This window comes from Helianthus annuus, chromosome 1 (assembly GCF_002127325.2).
Source record: "Helianthus annuus cultivar XRQ/B chromosome 1, HanXRQr2.0-SUNRISE, whole genome shotgun sequence".
NCBI lineage: Eukaryota > Viridiplantae > Streptophyta > Magnoliopsida > Asterales > Asteraceae > Helianthus > Helianthus annuus.
In genome coordinates this window covers 137255660-137280062 of record NC_035433.2, presented here as the reverse complement: position 1 = coordinate 137280062, position 24403 = coordinate 137255660, and the positions used below count along the sequence as shown (strand labels likewise).

The 24403-nt window shown below is 39.4% G+C and overlaps 1 protein-coding gene and 1 long non-coding RNA gene across 3 annotated transcripts; one reads left to right on the top strand and one right to left on the bottom strand.

Moving 5' to 3' along the window:
• Positions 1-346: 346 nt before the first annotated feature.
• On the top strand, positions 347-1798 carry LOC110940286. Its single transcript, XR_002592971.1, has 3 exons — positions 347-462; positions 928-981; positions 1498-1798. It is a non-coding gene; the product is annotated as an uncharacterized LOC110940286 (long non-coding RNA).
• A 3717-nt stretch (positions 1799-5515) lies between these two features.
• On the bottom strand, positions 5516-6865 carry LOC110940276 (E3 ubiquitin-protein ligase PUB23). 2 transcript variants are annotated; one of them, XM_035975209.1, is made up of 2 exons: positions 6125-6865; positions 5516-6034 (listed from the first exon to the last, which is right to left on the bottom strand). In XM_035975209.1, the coding sequence occupies exons 1-2, from the start codon at positions 6791-6793 to the stop codon at positions 5549-5551; spliced, it is 1155 nt and encodes a 384-aa protein (XP_035831102.1). In that variant the 5' UTR covers positions 6794-6865; the 3' UTR covers positions 5516-5548. The 2 variants fall into 2 exon arrangements, with proteins under 2 accessions (XP_035831102.1, XP_022037522.1); XM_022181830.2 differs by having other exon boundaries at positions 5516-6862.
• Between the last annotated feature and the right edge of the window lie 17538 nt (positions 6866-24403).

Genomic DNA, 24403 nt, shown 5'->3' with positions numbered 1-24403 from the left:
AACGGTGACGAAAATAGTCGACAAAAAACATGACATTTTATTCTCAAGAATGATATGAGGAGACAGAAACACATGATTAAGAATTGTAACACCTCAAAATTTCAAGATAAATTGTTTAAAATTAAGGAAAGATTTAAAAAGGAATGAATAAAATGAAAAATGACAATAAAGGAATTAGAGGGGCTGAATTGTAATAAAACAAAGTTGGAAATCATGGAAAAATGCTTAGATTAAGTACCTTTCAATTTAGGAGGGGTTAATATGATAAATTATGATTCAAAAGGGGTTAATGGGGTTTTAACCCAAAAACACACCCTCTGGTGCATGCCTGGGATCGATCGAACAAGGGGAGCAAGGTGAAAACCCTTGTTCTTGCTAACTCCCTAAATTGATGAAGGAATTCAAGTCTAATCTGTTGCATGTCTCAAGTTCTTCGATTATCTATACATACATAGTGATAAGGTAAGTTCAATTTTCTGAATTTGATAATTTGTAGAATGAGGGGTTTAACCCAATCTCGAATTCGGTATCTAAATGTGAGAAATCTGAGTTAGGGTTACCTTCTAGAAGAAGAATCATGTTCGATTCTAGGTTTTTTTTGAAAGATTCTAGTGAAAACCCACTATATGAAATTGAGATGTGAATTAGGATGATTTATAGTGTCATGCATGTGAATCGTTGATGAATAATTCTGTTAATGAGGTTTAAACACTAGATGAATTGATATGGAATGAGGTTTGCTTGATTATTGTTGAATAATTAAAAGAACTAGATTAAATACATGTTTTGGTTAGTTTAGTAAATGTCCCAAAAATGCGAAACCCGCCAAGTGTTTGACGAAATGCTTGAAAGAATAAAAATGTGAAATTTGGATAATAACGAATGAGATTGGTTGTACTAAATGAACGAATGAATGTGTTAATATAGGCGTGAAGGAAGAAGGTTCAAGTATTAGGAAATCGGAAGGCACACAAAATCGAGGTACGTTAGTGTACACCCTATTTCTATTATGATATTATATGCATTATAATCTCAATCAAATTGTGTTGTTATGCTAAAATTGTGAGATTTGAATTCTATGATTTTTCGAAAGTAAAAGTAAGGTCCGTCATAACGGATTGTAAGGAATGAAGAAGTTATGAAAGATAATGCATCATATCCGGTTCTTTTAGTTGAACCGGGTATGGGAAGTTATGTATGCAATGGACGAAAGCCTACTCGATCCGACTTTCTCGAATCGGGTATGATGTAAGAATGAAATGACTATGATTGTTCATTATGAACAAATCGAATGAAGGTGATGTAACGATGCTAGTATCCGTTCCTAACGGGTATGTTAAGTAAAGTTTGCTTAGCCTCTATTTGAGACAAGCATGTAAGGAACTGTTTAACGGTTAGTAAGTAATTGAATGATGCTTATCCGAGAAAGAAATAAATGGGTTATTACCGAAAATTGTTACTGGCGAAATACTAACCTATTTGTTATGTCAAATGTAGGTAAATCCTCAATGTAGGCGACTTGGCAAATTGGAGCGAGCATATGCACACTTTTTGATCATCAAGCGCTTCCGCTATTATGTATTAATGTTTTAGGTCAAATGCTCATTTTTGGTATGACATTGTTAGTAGTTACACTTGTTAATACTTGGTGTATGGTTTTAGTCGTGTCTAGTCGAACGGGTCGTAAACTTGTTTGTTTGTTGATGGTTAATACAGGGATACACTCGTCTTACGGACGGGTCATGCCCAAATTTTGTTAAAATCACGTGTTAATGATACTAGCGTTTTTACCTTTTAAGTTGCGAAAGATTTGTACATTTTAAAAGTTTATGTTTTTAGCGTCTTTTGGATGCCATTTCTTCTAGTCGCAAATACGGGCGTTTCAAGAATGAATCATGGATGGAAAAGAAGAAATCAATAGTATTTGTGTCGGATGATTATACGGGGAATCGAGAAAGAAAGAAAAGTATATTTCATTTAGTGACACAACTTAGCGATGAAGAAAAGATGGTCGTAGCGATAGAAAAAGGAATGTTAGCGACAAACAGGAAATTACAATTGACATTGGATGTTAAAATGAAGAAAAGAAGGATGCAGGAACGGCGGGACCAAAAAAGAAAGAAATGATTTCCAGATTTAGCAATGAAAGTTAGTGACAAAAGAAGAAAGACAGCGACAGAAGACGGATTAGCGACAGAACGATTATTAGCAACAAAAGGGAGATTTGACTATTTCAATTACAAAAATTTCTGGAAATCAAGTTGCACTGATTTGGAAGAAAAAGTTCGACAAAGAAGAAAGAAAACGAGAGTATGTTTAGTGACAATGTTTAGCGACACTGAATTGGCATTAACGACTGTTCAAAGACTTTCAGCAACAAAATGGGATATGAGCAACTATATTACTAATTTACTATACTCGGCATCACAAAACAATTCATGGCAGATCTATGGACGCATTATGATAAATTCAAAGAGAAGGCATTTTATCTTCGACGAAGACGAGACGAGTCATTACGGATGCTAAGTTTAGGGGATGGTGTTAGTATATAAACTTAGCATTAGGAATTTATTAATATTACTATTATTATTATTATTTGTAACATAGGTTAGCATATGGGGTTGGCAGTTAACTGTTAAAGAAACGGTTATCATGGAACAGTCACGACTCTTCCAAAGGATCACAACCCCTCCATCGTTTAGTATATATATCTCCATATTGTAAACTTTAGAAATTTTCAAGATATTTCAATATAATATCCATATATGTATGCTTCTCTATTCTCTGTACGTACACACACACATGCATAGAAATCTATTACACAGTCGCACATTCAAACATGTATACGATGATGATGCTTACGATGATGGAAGTAACAGATTTCGCTATAAAAGCAAAACCCATCTACCGGCTAACATACTACTCATAGCATAGCTATTGCAAAGGTCTTGAGAGGGTGGGATGAGAGCAAACATTTTCTCTACATTGTGGGGTTCGACTCCTATATAAATCCGATCTGTTTAACCCAAGAAAACATATCAATTCATTTCCATAAAAAGTTCAATTCTTGTAGTGTATGTTGTTTGCTTACTAATTCTATTTGAAGTAAATGTCTTGTATCTCAGATTAAGCATTGAATATTGGAATATATAAACAAAATTATATTAGTATATGTATGTTATGTAGTTTATAAAACTTATACTTATGTATATGTAGAACCGATCTATTAGAATGGTTGGATTACACCGGTTTAAAGGGTGGTTATTCCCTCCAAAATCAACCGTTTATAACTGCCATGTATGAACATATATATATATATATATATATATATATATATATATATATATATATATATATATATATATATATATGTCTTGCCAGCAAATGTAACCGGCACCAAGACATTTCCATTTGATTTGTCCACTACCATTCAACATAAGTCCTTTGTTCCCTGCACTTTCACATCATGAACAACATGAATTCTCACACACAATCAACTTCCGCTGCACATGTATTTGATATCCAACAAAGTGGTATCAGAGCCACTGCTGAAAGCGATGAAGATCTCAAGCCAACATCAACCACGCTGCCGTGTAAACACTGTTCCGACGAGAAAAAAGAACGAAGATGGTTGCAGAGAAGATGTTATTACTGCAACAAACCGGGATATCAAATTTCATCATGCAAAACGAAAGAAAGCGATGAGGCAACACAACTTATAATACTGGCGGTCAACACACGAATCTAACAACAACATGAAGAAGGAGAAGAACATAGAGAAGAGTTTATTGTTACCGGAACCGATGGTGGACTCTGGTCATAAATATGGTACGTAAGTAAAACCTTTAAAAGGCATTTCTCCGAAAATTTAGACATGTTTAAAAGAATTAAAAGCGTGTTCGGTGTGGAAACTAAAACTGGAGAAAACAATTTCTATTTCATAAAAGGAATAGGGGTTGTGGAAGTGATGACTGGTCTGAAAGAATCCGAATACAAAGTGTTTTCTTTACTCCTGATATCGATAGAAACGTACTTAGTTTGGATTAATTGATCACCCAAGGATACATGGTAAAGTTTGCAGGAGATAAATGCAAGATCTTCCCTACGTTTAGCGTCCCTGTTATCAATAGAAGGAGTGATATCTCCGGTCTCACTAGAGAAGATGAGATTAGTTTAAGAGAAAAAGAATCCATGATTAAGTCTGAACCTGATTATGAAGCATTCAAAACAGAATATTTAAATCAATACTTCGAAGGTCTGAGTATATCGTCGAATGAACCTGATTGGAATGTTTTGATACTTCAAGCCATGTCATTTAAGGAGTTTCAAGACTGCAAAGCACTCCTTGATATGCTGGACGACGAAGGGTATGTTATGAAATACAAGTATTATTTAGAAAACAAGTTCGATGATATGGTTGATTGGTTTCTCAAAGAGAAATTAGAAATTACCACAAGACCACTTCCTGCATATGCTTCGGACAACCGAAAGGTAAGTCTGTTGGAATTGTACATGGTAGTTAAAAGAGAGGGTGGACACCGAAGGATAACAGAAAACAACATCTGGGCAATGGTTGCCAAAGATATGGGTTTCGATTATAATGAAGGAGAGTATATGAGGCTGATATATGCCATGTATTTAGATGTGCTTGTCTACTATTATAAGTAGAAATCAACACAACAGAAGGTGCACGAGAAAGAGGAAGTCAAGACTGTGGTAGATCCAAGAAGGAGCAGAAGTGAAGGCGACGACATATCAGTGCATGGTGCAGATCAAAAGGAGGGGAATACAATGAGTGAAGATTCTGCAGGAAAGGAAGCAGAGCACTATGCGTTTTATGCTGGAAATGATTGGCAAGGAATCAGAAAGCTGCATACAAGAAGGAGGTTCGATTTCAATCGAGCAAAAGTAGCCGTGGATGATGCTAACAGAAGCGTGTTAATGCACTCTTATAAACATAATTATGTTTAAGGGAGTGTATTGGAATATATAACCATAATTATATTAGTATATGTATGTTATGTAGTTTATTAAACTTATACTTATGTATATGTAGAACTAATATATTAGAATGGTTGTGATGGTTGGATGACACCGGTTTAAAGGGTGGTTATTCCCTCCAAAATCAATCGTTTATAACTGCCATGTATGAACATATATATATATATATATGTCTTGCCGACAAATGTAACCGGCACCAAGACATTTCCATTCGATTTGTCCACTCAACCATTCAACATAATTCTTCCTTTGTTCCCTGCACTTTCACATCATAAACAACATGAATTCTCACACACAATCAACTTCCGCTGCACATGTATTTGATATCCAACATTGAATTTGTAATATAAAAAGTGTGCTCAAGCAAACAAAATTGAATTTATAATATATCTTGTAAATCTAAACAGGGATTTTGATTCTAGGCATTACCTACAAAATCATAAAATTTAGTAAATCTAAACAGGGATTTTGATTCTAGCCAATTTACTACAAAATCATAAAATTTAGGGTTTCAAACATCTAATCATATTTCATAAAACCTTTTCTTCTAACATGGATATGAAGAAATCAAATTATAAGGTATACAAGAAGAACTCTTCCAAACCCTAGAGTGCATCTTCAAAACCTCAGTTGCATGCCCCTTCATCTTCTTTCCACACTCCACCTGCACCACCAAACAAAGTTTTCCAACCACCCCCACCTGCAACATCTCCTGTAAAACACTCTGGTTACCGGAAAACTTCGCCACCGAATGCAATATCCTCACCGCCTTCTCACTCGCCACAGATGACACCCGGAATATCTTCTTCGAAACCACCGCTAAACCACCCGCATGATTCAACAGCTCCGCCCGCCCTTCAGCACACTCACAAATCTGATCCAAAAGAACAAGAATCATCTCGGAGACTCTCCTTTTTGTAGAATTCAGTAGGGTTTCGATCAACACCGGCACCACGCCTGCCTCAGCCGCTTTTATCCGATTTCGACCCCATCCACAAACGTTGATTAGTATCTTTAGTGTTGCTTTTGTGCCCTTTTTGGAGATTTGATCCATTAAGATTTGTATGAGCTGCAAGAAGAAATTAGGGTTTAACAACGTGAGTTGCATGGGCTGATCCGTTACCTCTAATATTGATTTTGTTAACATGACAGCGTAAGTTCGTGTCTCGCGACTGGCGCCTCGTTGCATCTTGTTCGTTAACATCTCCATGAAATCTCCTGTGTTTAGAGATAAAGATTTGAGACCGGTTGGTGAAAGATTAAGGTGGTAAAGAATACTTAACGCTTCGTCGGCTGGGGTGGTATCTCGGGGCGGTGATGATGATGTGATGCTATTTTTCATGTTGTTTACGATGGACGCTAGCTGATCCACTGCTCCAACCGACTCCATCAACCGCTTGTTCATTTCGTTCTCTAAAACAACGGTTTTTAGTCTCTTCAAACTATTGGTTTGCATGTGAGGAAGCTTTGAATCATTGAGGAGTTTGATAATCTCAGTTTTTGTGATTGGAATCCGAGGTGTGGGGAAGTTTTGGACACCGGATGAAGGATTAAGGGCGCACCACGATTGGATTAATCGTCGAAGGGTGTGGTTTGGGGTGAGCTCGATGTCATCAACGACTTGTTTGGTTACGGGACAGACACCTTTCTTGTGAACAAACAACCATTTTTCGATGCTATCGCGATCGTATGTGATCCCTGTGGAGAGCGTTACCGGGTCTTTCATGATCTCGAGTAAAATCGGGCATAGAAAAAAGCTAGGAACTTCAACATCATCGTGAAGATCGGTCATGATTGAATCAAGAATATGAAGAAAATATTGAAATGTTAACGAAAAATGGAGAAAGTTAATGAATGATGACAATAATAGTAGAGAACATTTGGTTTTATACGAGTTTAGAACTAATATTTCTTAAAAGAAAGTGAAGGCACGTAAAATGGTTGACTTTCAAAGAGAATTGATGAGCTCAAAGAGGGGCAGAAGTGGTTTGTGGAGTGTAGAACCATGAAAGAATAAGAATTAAGACCTTTGCTATGAAATGTGTGCATTTTGGTCCTTCAACTTTAAATACTTTTTTTCATAGAGCTCTTGATGGTAAAAGACTTATCAAATAGCCTCATTAACTAGTTCCATTTCATGCTCGTATTTAAAGACGTATGTCCAAGCTTATTCGGCACTTAATGTTTTTCATGTGGTCCGTTAGACCTAATCCGACCCGCACTACATCCTGTCAATTATATAATAGCGCAACCACTTGACTAGAAGCTTCTTTTCTTCTACTTAACTCTCGACTCGTTAGTCTCCTCCCGAATGTTTGGGGAACCCTCTCTACCAATCCCCCCCCCCCCTCTCTACATACACATATACTTACATAGCTCATACATATACGCACCTGGTCATTTAGTACATTAACTTAATCAACGATGGTGGTTTTGAGTTTACGAACTCAGGATCCATTCTAGCAGGTTCTTTCAAATTTTGTTCTTCTCAGGCTTAGAAAAAGACAACCAATGCTTTAATAGCATTTTAAGTACAAAAATAATGTTAATTAAGGTAAACTAGGATTGCGACCCGCCGCAATGCGGCGGGGATTCTTTATTTGTAACTAAGTCGATCTACGACCCACACGTTATGTTAAACCTGTAAAACGGGGAAAAAATAGACGATGTAAAAACGTTCACCCACACACGCACGTTGCGTCGCGTTAACTCGCAAAATTTAGAACGAAACGTAAAAACGTTAAACCAAAGACGCACGTTGCGATGTGTTAAGTCAAAATTTAAAACCAAGCATAAAGCCCCCATATGCAACAACCATATGCATAACCATTTTTTTCTTTGAAAACCCCCCAAAGCACACCCCGCGTTGCGGCGGGGCGTAAAACGGTGTCAAATAGTACTAATACCACAAAACCGTCATCGACCACCAACACTGAGTCGACCTAGGATCTGCGTGTTGTGACGAACCTGTCAAACATGAAAAAATAAAGGTAAAAAAGTTGAACCACACATGCACGTTGCGCCGTGTTAACTTGCAAAATTTGAAACAAAACATAAAAAAGTTGAACCACAGTCGTACGTTGCATCGTATTAACTCGAAAAATTTTGAACTATTCGTAAAACGAAAATTTGCGAAAGATGAAAAGTATAAGTTACAAAAGTTGTGAAGTTAAATTGCAAATAATGAAAAGTTTTGGGTTAAAGTTAAAAAAACAAATTATGTAGGGTTAAAATTGCAAAAGGTAAAAACCTTTGTATTAAAAAAAAATCAAGTTTTTTTTTTTAAGTCCCAAAGCACAATGTACAAGGTGTATTACATATTTTTGTTGCTTATTTATATTAATAAAATAAAATAAAATGGTAAGGTTTAATTAAAATGATGTAAAGTGTGTTTTATTATGAAGGGTTAAGTAAGTAAATAGTTTAAAGTTATGTGGGTGATTTGAAAGTTCAAATAAAACATGTGGAATTTTGGAATATTTTTCTTCTTGTTAATGGGGGTAGTGGTGGTGCTGTTAGAGGTCCACTTGTCTGCCAAGTGCTATGATTTCTTTGACTTTGTCTCTAGTATATAGTCAACCACTCTTAAAACTTGTGTTTGGCGTCACACACAAGATCGTTTTATACTTTTAGTAGTCTAATTTTCGTTTGTGACACCAAAGTTTTATGTTTTTAAATTGTAATTATTAGTTTCTTGTAAAAGAGATATATATAATTAACAAATTAGGTTTCTAGCATCATTCTTTGTAGAAAATTTTAAAAGTTACACAATGGGGAAGTTGAGCTATGTACGCTCACTAACATCAATCACTACACTTGCTATTACGGTTATTCATATTAAATTAACAGTGGTTATAATGCATGGGTTCGGTAGACTAACTAACAAAAATTAGTAATATCCTCAAAACTATGTACGTAAACAAGCAAACAACCATACAACACATATAACTATAACATGAAATTGAATATTATTGGATAATCAATGGTAGCTGTGATGAGGTGTGAATTGGGGTGGAACCGGTCTGTATTTTCAAGTTTAACCTAAAACGAATACTAATATAAATTATTCGTGTTGACCCGTTCTGTTTTAAGCATAATGGAAAACATGAATACATACATTTGATTGCATCAGACAGGTCAGCAAAGAATCCAGATGTAGACGCAACAATAAGGTTTGACATGATTGTCAGCTTGGTCAGGTTCCTCCTTAGGGTGCAATCTAATGATGGTGATAAAAACCGATAAGGGTAATCGGTATAGGAGAGGAGGTGATTTGATGTTATGAGTAATTAGGTTATTGTCTAACCTTGTAACCTCTACATTAATCTCCTTATATATGCACCCAAGAGGAAACCTGTCAACAAAACTGGTATCACAACCTATCAACCACTGAACTCGAATCAAGATTATTAACTCAAGAACAAAGATGAAATGTAACTGATTGAAACAAGACACAAGTACAGATCTCTCGAACTAACACTCTCACACACAAAGAGATTATCAAAGTGATAATCTCTAATGAATTACAACCGGATCTATGCTATAAACTTTGATAAACAACTGACCAAAGCTTTTACAGAAAAAAACCCTAATTCATCTAGAGAGAGAAAGAAGAATCTGGAGAGAAGTATCGCGCACACTTGTCTCGAACGGATGGATTCTCTATATTAATATCTGCTACTCTTTTTTTAATCTTTTAGACTGGGTTGTTACCAGTTTGTTATAACAGCCCAACATGTAACCGCAACAAGCCTGAATTACCAGCCCAGTAGTCGCTCGGCCCATATAAGTCCATTATCTCCAGCCCGGTACATGTTGCAAAGAAATATAAAACCATATTGTTATAACAAGATCAACATATAATAACAGATATTAAATTGTAAAACAAACAAAAAATAACCTTTTATATTTTTAACACCCCGCCTCAATTTAATATCCAAAGAAATCAAACATCTGCATTTTTGAACATAACTCACTGTGCTGTCCAACTAGAAGACCTTTTGTAAACAAGTCTGCTAGCTGATTTGCCGACTGAATTCCTTTAACATTTATAACACCTTTTGAAATCAACTCTCTCAAGAAAAACAAATCGACTTCAAAATGTTTCGTCCGATCATGAAACACCGGATTAACTGCTATGGACAAGGCAGCATTACTATCACAATACAACTGAACTGGCAACTTAACTGACACAGTTAACTCAAGCAACAGATTTTTCATCCATACAACCTCACATGCTGCTGCACACATAGATCGATATTCAGCTTCGGCTGATGATCTAGACACAGTAGCCTGTTTTTTGCTTTTCCAGGAAACTAACGAATTCCCCAAAAATATACAAAACCCAGTAACAGACCTTCTTGACTCAAGACATTTTGCCCAGTCTGAGTCTGCATAAGCAACTAAGTCAAGAGACGACCCTTTACTGAACAACACTCCTTTGCCAGGAGATTGTTTCAAATATCGCAACAGCCTAAACGCAACCTTTAAATGTCCTTGAGACGGACAATGCATGTATTGACTCAAATAGTGAACAGTGAGTGTATGATATGTCTGGCCTAGTATGCGCAAGATAAATTAGCTTGCCCACTAGTTTTTGATATCCAGTTATACTATCAACAGTATCACTGTTATTTTTGCACAACTCTGTAACAACACTATTTTGTTCAATTGGATTATTTACCGGTTTGCATGCACTCATGCCATACTCGGCCAATAATTCTAAACAATATTTCCGTTGTGACAAACACACTCCTTTATTACACTTAATCACCTCTATCCCAAGGAAATATTTTAACTCTCCCAAATCTTTAATTAAAAATTTGGTTTTAAGCCGTTGTTTAACTAGCTCTATTTCCTTAATAGAGTTACCAGTAATCACGATATCATCTACATATACAAGCAGATAAACAACAACATTTTGACTAACTTTGTAAAACAAAGAATAATCGCATTTACTTTGAATGAATCCTAATTCACACAACACATTTACCAACTTTTCATTCCACATTCTAGGTGCTTGTTTTAATCCGTATAGCGATTTTTTAAGTTTACACACCCTTTTTTCATCTTTCGAAAAATAGCCATCAGGTAAAGCCATGTACACATCTTCATGTAATTGACCATATAGGAAAGCATTATTGATGTCTAGTTGAAACAACTTCCACCCACGTTCAACAGCAATAGATATTATACATCTAACTGTAACCAGTTTAACAACTAGTGAAAACGTTTCATCAAAATCTATCCCTTGTTTTTGGCTATAACCTTTAGCCACTAGTCTGGCCTTATACCTTTCTATTTCACCAGTGGACTTGTATTTGATTTTATATATCCACTTACAACCTACAACAGACCTACCAGGGGGCAGGTCCACAAGATCCCAGGTATCGTTCCGATGAAGAGCTTCAATTTCTTCATTCATGGCAAATATCCAATTGGGATCATCACAAGCCTCACTAAAATTCTTTGGCTCATAGCTTTTATCTAGAACAGAAATAAAACACCTATGTTCCAACGACAGCCTAGAATAGTTTACTACTCTTTCTAACCCATATTTGACTTTACCTTCAACTATGAAGTCACCAAGATTTCTAGGTAAAGTAGAACTCCTCGCCGATCTCCTGAGTTGGCTTTGGTTACCTAATTCCTCACTTGTATTTCCCTCAGAAATGTTTTGGTCTTCAGAAACAGGTATCACAGAATCAACTCTATCAGAGACATGTTCCCTCACACTGGGCTGCTTATTAGAAGCCCTGCCAACAGTGTCAGTATCCTTATCATCTAAATCAGACGATTCATGTGTCCCTATCTCATTTGGTTCCTTTCCTTCATCATTGGGGGTTTTAAGTTGTTGTGCTTTTGTGCTCTCATATGTGTCAAAAAAGTTCAAATTGTTTATGTCACTAAAAACATTTTCATTAACTTGTTGAAAACCAACTCTATCTTTAAAAGGAAATACAGTTTCAAAAAACTTAACATCTCTGGAATAAAAAACAATTTTATTGTCTAAACTGTACATTTTATAACCCTTTTTCTCATTGGAATACCCAATGAAAACACATTTCTCAGCTCGGCTGCTGAGTTTATCACTATCATTTAACACGGTACAAAAACACAAACAGCCAAACAACTTTAAGTGATTTAGGAAAGGTTCAAACCCATACACCAACTCATAGGGAGTTCTACCACCTAGCACCAAAGACGGAGTCCTATTAATCAAATAAGCAGCAGTCAACACACATTCTGACCAAAAACTAATAGGTAAAAAACTTTGGAACAGTAATGCTCTAGCAACATTCAACAAATGTCTATGCTTCCTTTCGACTATCCCATTCTGTTGAGGTGTGTATGTACAAGATGTTTGATGAAGTACACCTTTTTGTCTACAAAATAAGCTCATTTGGTTATTTACAAACTCAGTTCCGTTATCACTTCGAAAACATTTTATATTTCTTCTGAACTGAGTTTTAATCACATTTACAAAATCAACAATATTTTCAAAAACCTCATGTTTGGTCTTCATCAAACACACCCACACAGCCCTTGAGTAATCATCAACAATTGTTAAGAAAAACTTATGCCCTTCTCTACTAGTAACCTTGTAAGAACCCCATACATCTAAGTGTACAAGATCCCCTAAACTTTTAGACTTATGATTACTCAAAGGGAAAGGTTCCCTGTAAAGGAAATAAATAATATATCAAGTTATTAGCTGTCATGATATCAAGTTATTAGCTGTCATGATTTGTTTCCTTTATTCTTGGCTCCCTTTCTTGTATATATCCTCTGTTCGTGAGGTTTGTTCACATATATGAAAATAAAAAAGGCTGAATACCAATTTCTATATGGTATCAGAGCAGGTTCTCAAGAACCAACGCTCATAATCCAAGATGACCGGAGAGAAACCCGGCGGCAGTGGCAAAACCGATGCCATTGACGTCAACTCACACTATTATCTAGCCCTTTCTGATTTACCCAAACAAATGCACGTCAACGAAGTCTTGACCGACGGAAACTACAGCGATTGGGCCAAGGAGATGGCTAATTTTCTGTTTGCGAAGAACAAGATGGGATTTGTGGACGGGACGATTCTTAAACCAGAAAAGGCGGCGGATAACTATATGCAGTGGATGCGTTGTGACGCCATGATCATCGGATGGCTCACGACGGCGATGGATAAAGACATCAGGGGAAGCGTAAAATACGCTAACGCCTCCTCTGAAATATGGAAAGATTTAAAGGAAAGGTTCGGGAAGGAGAGTGCACCTCGAGCCTATGAATTAAAACAATCCCTGTCAATAACCCACCAAGATAATTCGTCCGTCTCAGCGTACTATACTAAACTTCGTGGAATATGGGATGAGATACAATCTGTTTTTCCGATCCCGCAATGCACCTGTGGAAACTGCACTTGCAACATCGGGAAAAGACTCAGTGAATTCAAAGAAAAAGAGCGACTGTATGAGTTTTTGATGGGCCTCGACAGGGACTTTTCCACAATAAGACCCCATGTTCTCTCCATTAAGCCAACTCCCACTCTTGGAGAGGCCTACCGTCTTGCTTCAGAAGAAGAACAACAGAAGCAAATTACCATGATGAGGAAGACACAAGTGGAGCCGGCTGCGTTTAGAACTCAAGGACGACGAGAGGGACCCTCAAACTTCCAACGAAGCAAACAAGGGGCCCCAAAAGAATCAAAGCAGGTTGCTGATGAAATTGATCACTGTTCTCATTGTGGGAGAGACGGCCATAAACGGGAAGGTTGCTTCAAGTTGATCGGTTATCCCGAATGGTGGCCGGGTAAAGCCAGAGGTGACAAGATGAAGTCGAAGGCAGCCTATGTTGAGACCAAGACCAGTTTAGCAGGCTTGACTGAAGCTCAATACCAAACTCTTATGAAGCACCTTGCTGGCAACGGGCAAAATACAGAAGGTGAATCCATTCGTAAGGCTAACATGGCTGGTAAGCATAATGAAATTGATGATTGGATCTGGGATTCAGGTTCAACCGAACATATTGTTCATAAACAGGAATCTCTCGAAAATGGCACTCGAGCTATACGAGAGGCGCCCGTTACGATACCGAATGGTGATAGCATACCGGTAGAAGCAAAAGGGGACTGCACCTTAATTGGTGGAATTAAAATTAAAGATGTTTTGTATATTCCTAACTTCAATTGCAATTTACTTCCAGTCAGTAGATTATCAAAGGAATTGCAATGTGTAGTAAGTTTCTTTCCGGATTTTTGCATAATGCAGGACTTACACTCGAAGAAGTTGATTGGCATGGGTAAATGCGTTCAAGGTCTGTATCGGATGGGGATGGTGGCTCAAGAAAGGAAAGCTATGGCAATCAAGGTTGATGCAAAAGTTTGGCATTCAAGACTAGGTCATGCCTCTGATTCAAAGTTATCACATATTTCTTTTTTAAAGGATTTTTCTTTCAATTTTAAGGACAACGTTTGTGATTCGTGTGCAAAAGCTAAACATACGCGGTCTCCTTTTCCCAAGAGTTTTATTAAAACTACTGAATGTTTTGAGTTGATTCATTGTGACATTTGGGGTAAATATCGTAAGCCATCCACAACCCATGCAAGTTTTTTCTTAACCATTGTGGACGATTTTAGTAGGGCTTTTTGGATTTTTCTAATCAGGCACAAGAGCGAAGCTAGTGATTGTTTAATAAATTTTCACAATATGGTTAAAACCCAATTTTTAAAACGCATCAAACGAATAAGAAGTGACAACGGAGGCGAGTTCACTTCCAACCGCATGAAAGAATTTTATGCACGTGAGGGTATTTTGCTAGAAACTACTTGCCCTCACACACCCCAACAAAACGGAGTGGTTGAACGAAAACATCGACATCTCCTCGAAACTGCTCGGGCTCTCATGTTCCAAGGGAGCATTCCAAAGCGATTTTGGGGAGAATGCATAGAGGCGGCCGTTTACATTATTAACCGCCTTCCGTCCAAGGTTATTAAAAACCAAACGCCTTATGAGATTGTTTTCGTACAAAAACCCGATTATGATCACATGAGGACTTTGGGATGTTTAGCCTATTATAGCAGCATAGAGACGGGAGGCGACAAGTTCGAATTCAGGGGGAGACCAGGAGTGTTTTTGGGATACCCACAAGGAACGAAGGGTTTCAAAATTTTTTATCTCGAGCACGGAAAGATGGTTATCTCGCGAGATGTCAAATTTGTTGAAAACAATTTCCCGTTTGCTCACCTTAAATCTAAGAATCCAATCTCCGACCTTTTCGAGGTTCCCATGTGGTATGAAGATGACTATGCCACACCAATGGAAGAGGAAAATGGTGAAGAGGTTGTTGTGTCCAATTCCAATCCAGAAACCGAACTCATTGAACCCACTAATTCCATTGAAGACGAGGCACAAAGTGAGGATGACACGACCACCGAAGAACCTCACAATGAATCTCAAGCTCCACGAGTCACAAGAACCAGACTACCACCATCTCGATTACAAGATTATGAAGTCACGCTGCCACCATCCATCGACCACGCCAAACCCGTGCCCAATCGAACTTCTTCTACGGTACATCCTCTTTCAAATTATGTTTCTTATAACAAATTTTCAGAATCTCACAAAGTTTTTCTAGCGGCCATTACTTCTGTTAATGAGCCGAAATCCTTCAAAGAAGCCATGCAGGATAAGAATTGGCGTGATGCCATGAAACATGAAATTAAAGCTCTTGAAGAAAACGAAACATGGACGTTAGAAACGTTGCCGAAAGGGAAACATGCCATTGATTCGAAGTGGGTATACAAAATTAAATACAAACCCAATGGAGAGATCGAGAGGTACAAGGCCCGTCTCGTGGCAAGAGGATTCACCCAAATAGAGGGAGTCGATTACCATGACACTTTTGCGCCGGTTGCAAAACTGGTTACCATTCGAACTCTCATCACGGTTGCAGTAAAGAGAAATTGGTTGTTGCACCAATTGGACGTGAACAATGCATTCCTTCATGGAGATTTGCAAGAGGAAGTGTATATGAAGATACCGCAAGGCTTCTCAAACAAAGAAGAAACTAGAGTTTGTCGTCTAAGAAAGTCTTTATACGGCTTGAAACAAGCTTCTCGTACTTGGTATCAAAGGTTCACGATCTCTCTTTTAGACATCGGCTACAAACAATCTCATGCTGATCATTCACTATTTACGTATCGACATGGAGGTAAATTTGCGGCCATTCTAATTTACGTTGATGATTTCGTTATTACGGGGGATGGCGAAGACATGATTAAAAGAACCAAGGATCACCTAAATGCGAGTTTTAGCATTAAGGACCTTGGCCCGTTGAAGTATTTTTTGGGTATAGAGGTCGCTCGTACCGAAGATGGGATTGTCCTAAGTCAGCATAAATATGCCACGGATATACTAACCGATTGTGGGCAACTTGGATGTCGACCCAGTAGCTTTCCCATGGAGCAAAACTTGAAACTTGATAAATGTCATGAAAGTCACAAAGTCGATGCCTCCCTTTATAGGCGTCTCATCGGGAGATTATTGTATCTTCAAGCCACGCGCCCCGACATTGCCTATACAGTTAATGTTCTTAGTCAATTCGTCTCGGATCCTCGAGATAATCACATGAATGCTGTTATTCGCCTGCTCCGTTACATAAAATCTACTCTTGGTCAAGGTATATTTATACCCAAAAGTGGTGGTCTCAACCTTATTGCTTATTGTGATGCCGATTGGTTGGGTTGTCCTTTTACAAGACGCTCACGGACGGGTTATTTGTTACTCTTGGGTGGTGCTCCGGTATCCTGGAAAACAAAGAAACAGTTAGTGGTCTCTCGTTCCTCGGCGGAAGCAGAATACCGTGCTATGGCTACCACGGTTAGTGAAATTCTTTGGATGCGTTGGCTTCTCAAAGATCTTACGGACGACTTACAAGATGCTACACCACTCTATTGTGATAACCAAGTTGCCAGACACATTGCAAACAATCCAGTTTTCCACGAAAGGACCAAACACGTGGAAATGGACTGTTTTTTTGTTCGAGAACGCGTTGAATCACATGAGATATTGCCGCTTCACGTGACCAGCAAACAACAAGTTGCCGACCTCTTTACCAAGCCCTTGGGAACTCAACCTCTACGAGACCTTCTTGGCAAGCTTGGTGTTCGGGACCTTCACACTCCAGCTTGAGGGGGAGTAAAGGAAATAAATAATATATCAAGTTATTAGCTGTCATGATATCAAGTTATTAGCTGTCATGATTTGTTTCCTTTATTCTTGGCTCCCTTTCTTGTATATATCCTCTGTTCGTGAGGTTTGTTCACATATATGAAAATAAAAAAGGCTGAATACCAATTTCTATACCCTGTGTTGTTTGGCTCTTTGACAAACCTCACAGGGAAGCATAGAATCTGAAATTCCTAAGTTTAACTTATCTTTAAACACTTTTATAGCATGATCAGATGGATGTCCCAATCTAGCATGCCAAAGACTATTATAAGTACTAGAACTATAACACACCTTATCTACCATGCAAGAACTGCCACAAAAATACAACCCATCCATTTGATTACCAGTCACCAGGACTTTCTTGGTTGACGAGTCCTGAACATAACAACGGTTTTCATCAAAAACAACTATCATTTTATTGTCTCTAGCCAATTTGTGAACAGAAATAAGGCTTATGTTGTATTCAGGAACGACAAACACATCCTTAAGAATCAGATTATTAACAAGCTTTACAGATCCAATTTTTGTTACTAAAGCATTTGAACCATTAGGATGTTTAACTGTTATTTTGAACTCAGATACATCTATAAAATCAATTAGACATTGTTCATCTTTGATCATATGCTGATTTGCACCTGAATCAACAATCCAACCCATAATCTGTTCACAATCAGACCCACTACTAAAACAAAACACAGGTTAAGAAAATAAACTAGCACAGAACAAACCACCACCTGAAACATTGCAGCTTTGTGGAGGCCCACTAGGCTTATCGCCTAACAGACTAAGAAGCCTTGCTATTTGATCACTAGTCGAAGAATTAACAGAATTATTAGACGATTCAACGGAACTACTATTACTTGCAACTGCTTTCTTGACCTGAGTGTTTCTTGGTGGTTTTGTCACACCCCAACCGATGGCGGAATCATCGGGGCGCGGCACTAGGCGAATCAGATTGCTCAAGAGAATCCATAACAACTATATTGCGATAATATTTATTACATTTGTCATCCCATACTAACAAACAATACAATCACGTAAGTTATCACGGATTTCTTGTCCTCTCGAACAATTCAAATCCGACAACCTAGATTTTAGATGAGTTTCTAGACTTCCTAGCTTGATTTGACGTAAACTTCGGCTAAACCTGCAACATACGTTAAAACTTTGTCAATACAAAAGTATTGGCGAGTATACAGGTTTGATATGTGATAGTGTGATAGATTAAAAGTGCTGCGAATTTCCACATGCATAAACGTAATACACAACATATATACTCACAAAACTGATACTACCAGCTAAGTCCTCGATGCTCGACTCTTTGATGGCATAACTAGACCCCGTCGGGCGAAATAGTACTATACTAGTCTTGGTGGGACGTCACGAGTATAAGTCCTAGCATACATGTACTAGCATCACGTATATCTATGCAAACAGTTATTCGCAAGTGATAAATAGTCCAATTAAATCATTCGTTTGATAAGTTTGGTTGTTATGGAACGTATGTTACACCCAAAATTCGATAAAAGGGGTCAAGTATACTCACAGCGCGTTTTCGGTTAGGTTTGCGGAACCGGTGCCGGAGAATATCCTGATTTCAGATAATTTACGTGAGTGATAGATTACTATGCGTTAAGCGGTATCGATTTGCGTGAAATCGGGCGAAATTGGGTTAAAATCGGACAAAATGGTGAAATTGGGCTGGCCCAGTCGAACAGGCCACTCGATCGAGTGGGCCTGGTCGATCGGTTGGGCTTGGTCCTGATCGATCGGACAGCCTGATCGATCGAATGGCTGTTCGATCGACTAGCTGTTCGATCGACTAGCTGTTCGATCGACCAGCTGTTCGATCGACTAGCTGCTCGATCGACCAGCTGTTCGATCGACTAGCTGCTCGATCGACTAGCTGTTCGATCGACCAGCTGTTCGATCGACTAGCTGCTCGATCGACCAGCTGTTCGATCGACTAGCTGCTCGATCGACTAGCTGTTCGATCGACTAGCTGTTCGATCGATTGGGCCACTCGATTGGCCATCCTGTTCGGCTGTTTTCGATGATTTTTCGAGCGTTTTTCAGCGTTTTGGGTTAGGACGTTACGATGAGGTGTTAAGCAACTGAAATCCCGTCAATTCCGACCTGTTTTAACGGCCGGGAATCACCCCGTTCGTCGGAACTGGTCGTTTTTGTCGGTTTTTCCGTGTTTAACTCGAAATCGATCATTTTATCACTAGATCTGATGTAAAAACCTTGATTTTACTTAGGAAATGCCCTGGATCTGAGTTGTTCTTGATGATATGAGGTCAACACTTGAAGTTCATAAGAACTTTGTGATGAAATCTATCCAAACATCCCAAATCCGTGGCCTTTTGATTAGAAAAACATTGATTTGGTTGAGATTCATGAAGAATCGTATGTAAATCATCCGAATCTGAGTTGTTCTTCATGGGATGACATCACCTTTGAAGAACTTTATGGTGACATCACCTTAGAACACCCCAAATCCGTTGATTTCACGGTTAAAAATTGAGATTTGAAAGGTAGAAAGATGAAGGATTGCATTTGGATCAAGAAAGTACAAGATTCGGGTTGAAAACTTACAAGAATCGGAAGAAATCGAGAGATTTGAGGGCTGGAACGTCTTGGTCGGTTAGGAGCAGCAACACAAGTGTTTGGGAGTGAATGGAGGGGTATTTATAGGCAAGGAAGGGGAAAGGAAGGCAAAACAGCAGTTGGATCGGCTGGCCCAGTCGATCGGCTGGCCCAGTCGATCGGCTGGCCCAGTCGATCGGCTGGCCCAGTCGATCGGCTGGCCCAGTCGATCGGCTGGCCCAGTCGATCGGCTGGCCCATCCGATCGGCTGGTCCATCCGATCGGACTGGCCTATCTGATTGGGCCGGTCTGACCAATTGGACTAGTCTGATCGAATTGATCCGTTCGGAAGCCTTTTGATCCCGTTTTTGGTGCGATTTCGACGGTTTAAGCCATATTTTTATATATTTATATAATTATTAATTTATTTATTATAATTAATCACAAAAGGGCCGTATATACGTATTTATGTATCCAATTCTCAGTGCGGTGATCGAGTTACGCGTGCCTTCGAGTGCGTTCTTCGATGTGATGTGCCACAATGATTATCGGGGCACCACTTACTCATATTGCCATCATCGTCATGACGGTTAGAGTCATAGTACTCACCCGATAACCCTCGTTAGCGTTGATTACTCACATTTTGACACCTCACGCTCATCGAGAAGGGTAGTTTAGGCCCTTATTCGACATCGTCGCGAGTGTTATGCAAAAATAGGTTTGTAATAGCGATAGAATATGCGTAATTATTCGATTGTACTTCGATTTAGCGATATAATTGATATAGTTACATTATGATCCGAATCTCCGGTGCTAGGCGTAACGAGTGTATCGAGTAGTAACAACGCACGAAGGTGCGGGTTGTTACAGTATCCCCTCCTTTAGGAAATTTCGTCCCGAAATTAATCCAATAGTAGGGTCGTAAGGGTTGATGCGATTGAGAGTAGAGATTATTAGCGTCTAGATAACGAGCGATCGATTACGATTTGGCGAGTGAAAATAGAGAGAGCATACGATTCGATTACTTAGAAGTGATAACACATACAAAAAGCAATTTTATAGCGTTTTAAACTTACCAATACTCGACTAATTTCCGAAGTTAATTAAGAAAAATCTCCTCATGGCGCGGTGTCGACCGTTTTGATGTCCACACCAGCGCTATGTGGAGGGTTTTGTTATTTGATAACAGGTTTTGAGTTTTACATTTTAAAAGAATCAGGTGGCAAAATAAGTTTTAAGAAAACTTTCCTACAACGTGGGTTCGAGCGGAACTCGACGGCCGAACCCTCGTTCTCGGGAAGATTCCTGTCGGTCATTGCAAAGGTTTTTAAGAAAAGAATTGGACTTATGAAATTTTCATTGGGCACGGAGCCAAACTGATTCAATGTTTTCTCCATGTTGTAAGGAATTTCATTTGTCCAACGGTTTTAGTAAAAATTTTATAAAAATAGGTTTTCCTTAATACTATGGAAAAATAACTTACATCGGGCCCCACGTGGCACCTTCCCACAAAAGTTCGTTAATATGGTTAAAACACTTATATATAGGAAGTACCAGCGGCGTATCCACCATGCTTTACCCATATTAACTCTGTTTCATGAGGCAGTGTCATGCGTGCCGATAAGACACAGATAGAATTTCGATTCCCTTGATCCTAGCGATGAGGTGCTAGACCGAGCTTTGAATAGAAATAAGTTGGATGCAAACCAAGCGTAGGCAGCGGGTGCGAGTAGTCCGGTCGCACAACGCTGATATGGTATGCTTGGTTGGGCAACGAATGACACGATTTTGATTCGGGTAAATGAGATTTCGATTTGATTCCACACGAAGTTCGCATGGCACCTTTCCACAAGACTTGCTAATATGACAAACACCATGTTTCCATATTAGTTTTATCTTGTGAAGCAATGTCATGCACCCTAACATTACACCACCTGCGATGACTTCCAAGTAACATTCGAACATCGATAGACAATAGATCTCAACAGATTGATAAGCGACGATTGTTGCGTTGCGAGTGATAGACGATTGATTGAACTGATTACACCACGAATAGTACTAAGGCTAGCCCACACGGCCTTTTTCCACAAAAGTCAGCTAATATGGTCAAAACATCACCATGTTTCAACCTTATTAATTTTATCTCGTGAAGCGAGGTCGTGTACGCTAATCATGTCAAGTAGAATGCATGCATCGATAAGTAATAGCGAGCCACGATAATAGTATCGAGTTGATGGATTAGGTGCGAGGCGCGTCAATAGTGGAAGACGGCGAGTGGTTCTCGATACTCGTCTAGCGAGTCCACCATAGGCGATCCACACCAGCTGATAGAGGTTCACTCAATTGACAATAACTAGCGTTAGAAATTTCTAGACAAACACATAATGCGATTGCGAACTCGAGCCACATATCGAATGATTTGATTGCGAGATTGATCCGGCAAAACTGCGATTAAGTTGCGTTCTAGACTTTACGACCAGTCTCGCGTTGCCCCAATTGCTCTTCGGGGTGAACTTACCTAAGTTCATCGATGTGGCAATTTGTGTACGCGGACTTACGAGAAGCCTCGCAGTGATGCGGTTTAGTTTTGTTACGCCTTGTGATTGATGGTAGAGTGTCAAATTAACCATAATAGTATAATAGGTCTAATAACGTCCAACTCCACATGGCACTTTCTTCACGAAGTTTCGGTAGTATGGTAAAGCGTACCCCCGCGTCACCCCTACTACTTATGCCCCGTGCTTTGGTGTCACACTTTGTTGACACGGCCTTGACCGTGCTTTTAAACGTTATGGCACCATTAGAACTTCACTACGATCTCCGTGCACTGACCAAGATAATCCCGTGTGCACCCGTGATTAGTTGTCCCTTGCACGTATACCGTACCTCGTTCTAAGAGTGTTATAGGGATAAAATACATAATATAGTACATAGTGCTAGCGTCTAGATAGTGCTCGATTGTAAGAGAAATAGAATCCACACACGATGATATATGAAATAAGTTCCAGAAATGATAGCGATAAGTCGGATTATTACAACAACATTAGGATCAAAATAACGTTGTTGTGGATACTTGCGGAGACGGCGGTTGCTGATGACTTCCTTCCAGGTCACGGTCCTGTACGGCACTGCGACGTATAATGCCCATACCAGTTGCAATTTGCGCAATAGCGACATTTTGCTTCTAGCGGGTGATGATACGTGCATGTGAAACACAGGGGATGAGATCCATTGTAAGCGCGTTGTGACTGAACTGGGACTGATCGGAGAGGTTCGGGTTGCGGCAGTCCAGTTGTTGAAGAGTCTGGGCTCACGGTCTTTCGTTTGCGGCTCGGTTGGGCTTCCTGAGTTGATGCAATGTCGTCCTCGGATTTGCCTGATGATTCGACGGAGACATTGTCGGAGCAATCCTTGGAAGAATCCTCCGAGGAGCTGTCAGATGAACCATTGACCGATTCTCCAAGGGAATCGTCGGATGAGTTGATGAAGATTGCTTGATGAGCTCGTGTGACAGGCTTCTTGAAGGAGAATCCGTCCACGACTCGTTTGCTGTTGATCTCTGCGGCTAGTCGGTAGGCTTCTTCGATGGTAGTAGGTTTTGCAACTTCGACAAAATCACCCACACACTCTGGTAAGCCACGAATATACTTCGCGATAGCTTTCTTCGGAGTGTCGACTTGACTTGGGCAGATTATGCTGAGCTGTTTGAACCTTGCTGTATAGCTCGCATTGTCACCTTCGGTTTGCTTGATTTCCCAAAATTCGTGCTCTAGCTTCTGGACTTCGTGAGGGGGACAATATTCTTCCTTCATGAGTTTCTTCAGCTCACCCCATGAGAGGGCGTAAGCTGCGGAGATCCCACGTTTGTTGCGTTCGGCGGTCCACCAATCGAGTGCTCGGGATTGGAATACTCCGGTGGCGCAAGTAGTTTGAAGGTCCTCGGGGCACCCACTCTGACGAAGGGTAACCTCGATGGCATCGAACCACTGGAGTAATTGAGAAACATCTCCTTCACCCGTGAAAGGCATCGGATCACAGGCTTTGAAGTGTTTGTAGAGGAATGCAGATTCCGTCTTGACGTCTTCCGGGGCTCGAGAGTGGCTTTGAGAGTGCACTTGCGCGACAATTTGAGGAATGAGCTTGACCACTTCCTTGGTCACAATTGAGGCAATCCTCTTATCGGCGCGTCGTTGGGCTCTTCTCCTAGCTACTCGTCTCGAGATCGAGTTGTTGGAAGGCATCTAGACAGAAGGATTCGGAATGAGATTCGATCATAATGATTTTTGAGCTTTTGATGCGATTTGATTCGATCAAAACTCGGTATAGAATTTAATTAAACACATAGGAGCCACATAGGAAAATTCTAGGTTCCTAAACTCTCACATAATTGATTCGTTTTGTATATAGTACGTATAGGTATAGCTGTAGGTTACACATAGATATTGATTCAGAATTCGCGAGGACGCGATGAGAGAAATAGCGTAAGCGAATTCGAGTACTTAGGCGTTTGTTTCGTTGCGATCATTCGGTCTTTGTTTTAGATTGCGATGGCTGTGCAAGTTGTGCGCTTTGTAAATCGAGGTTCGTAAATT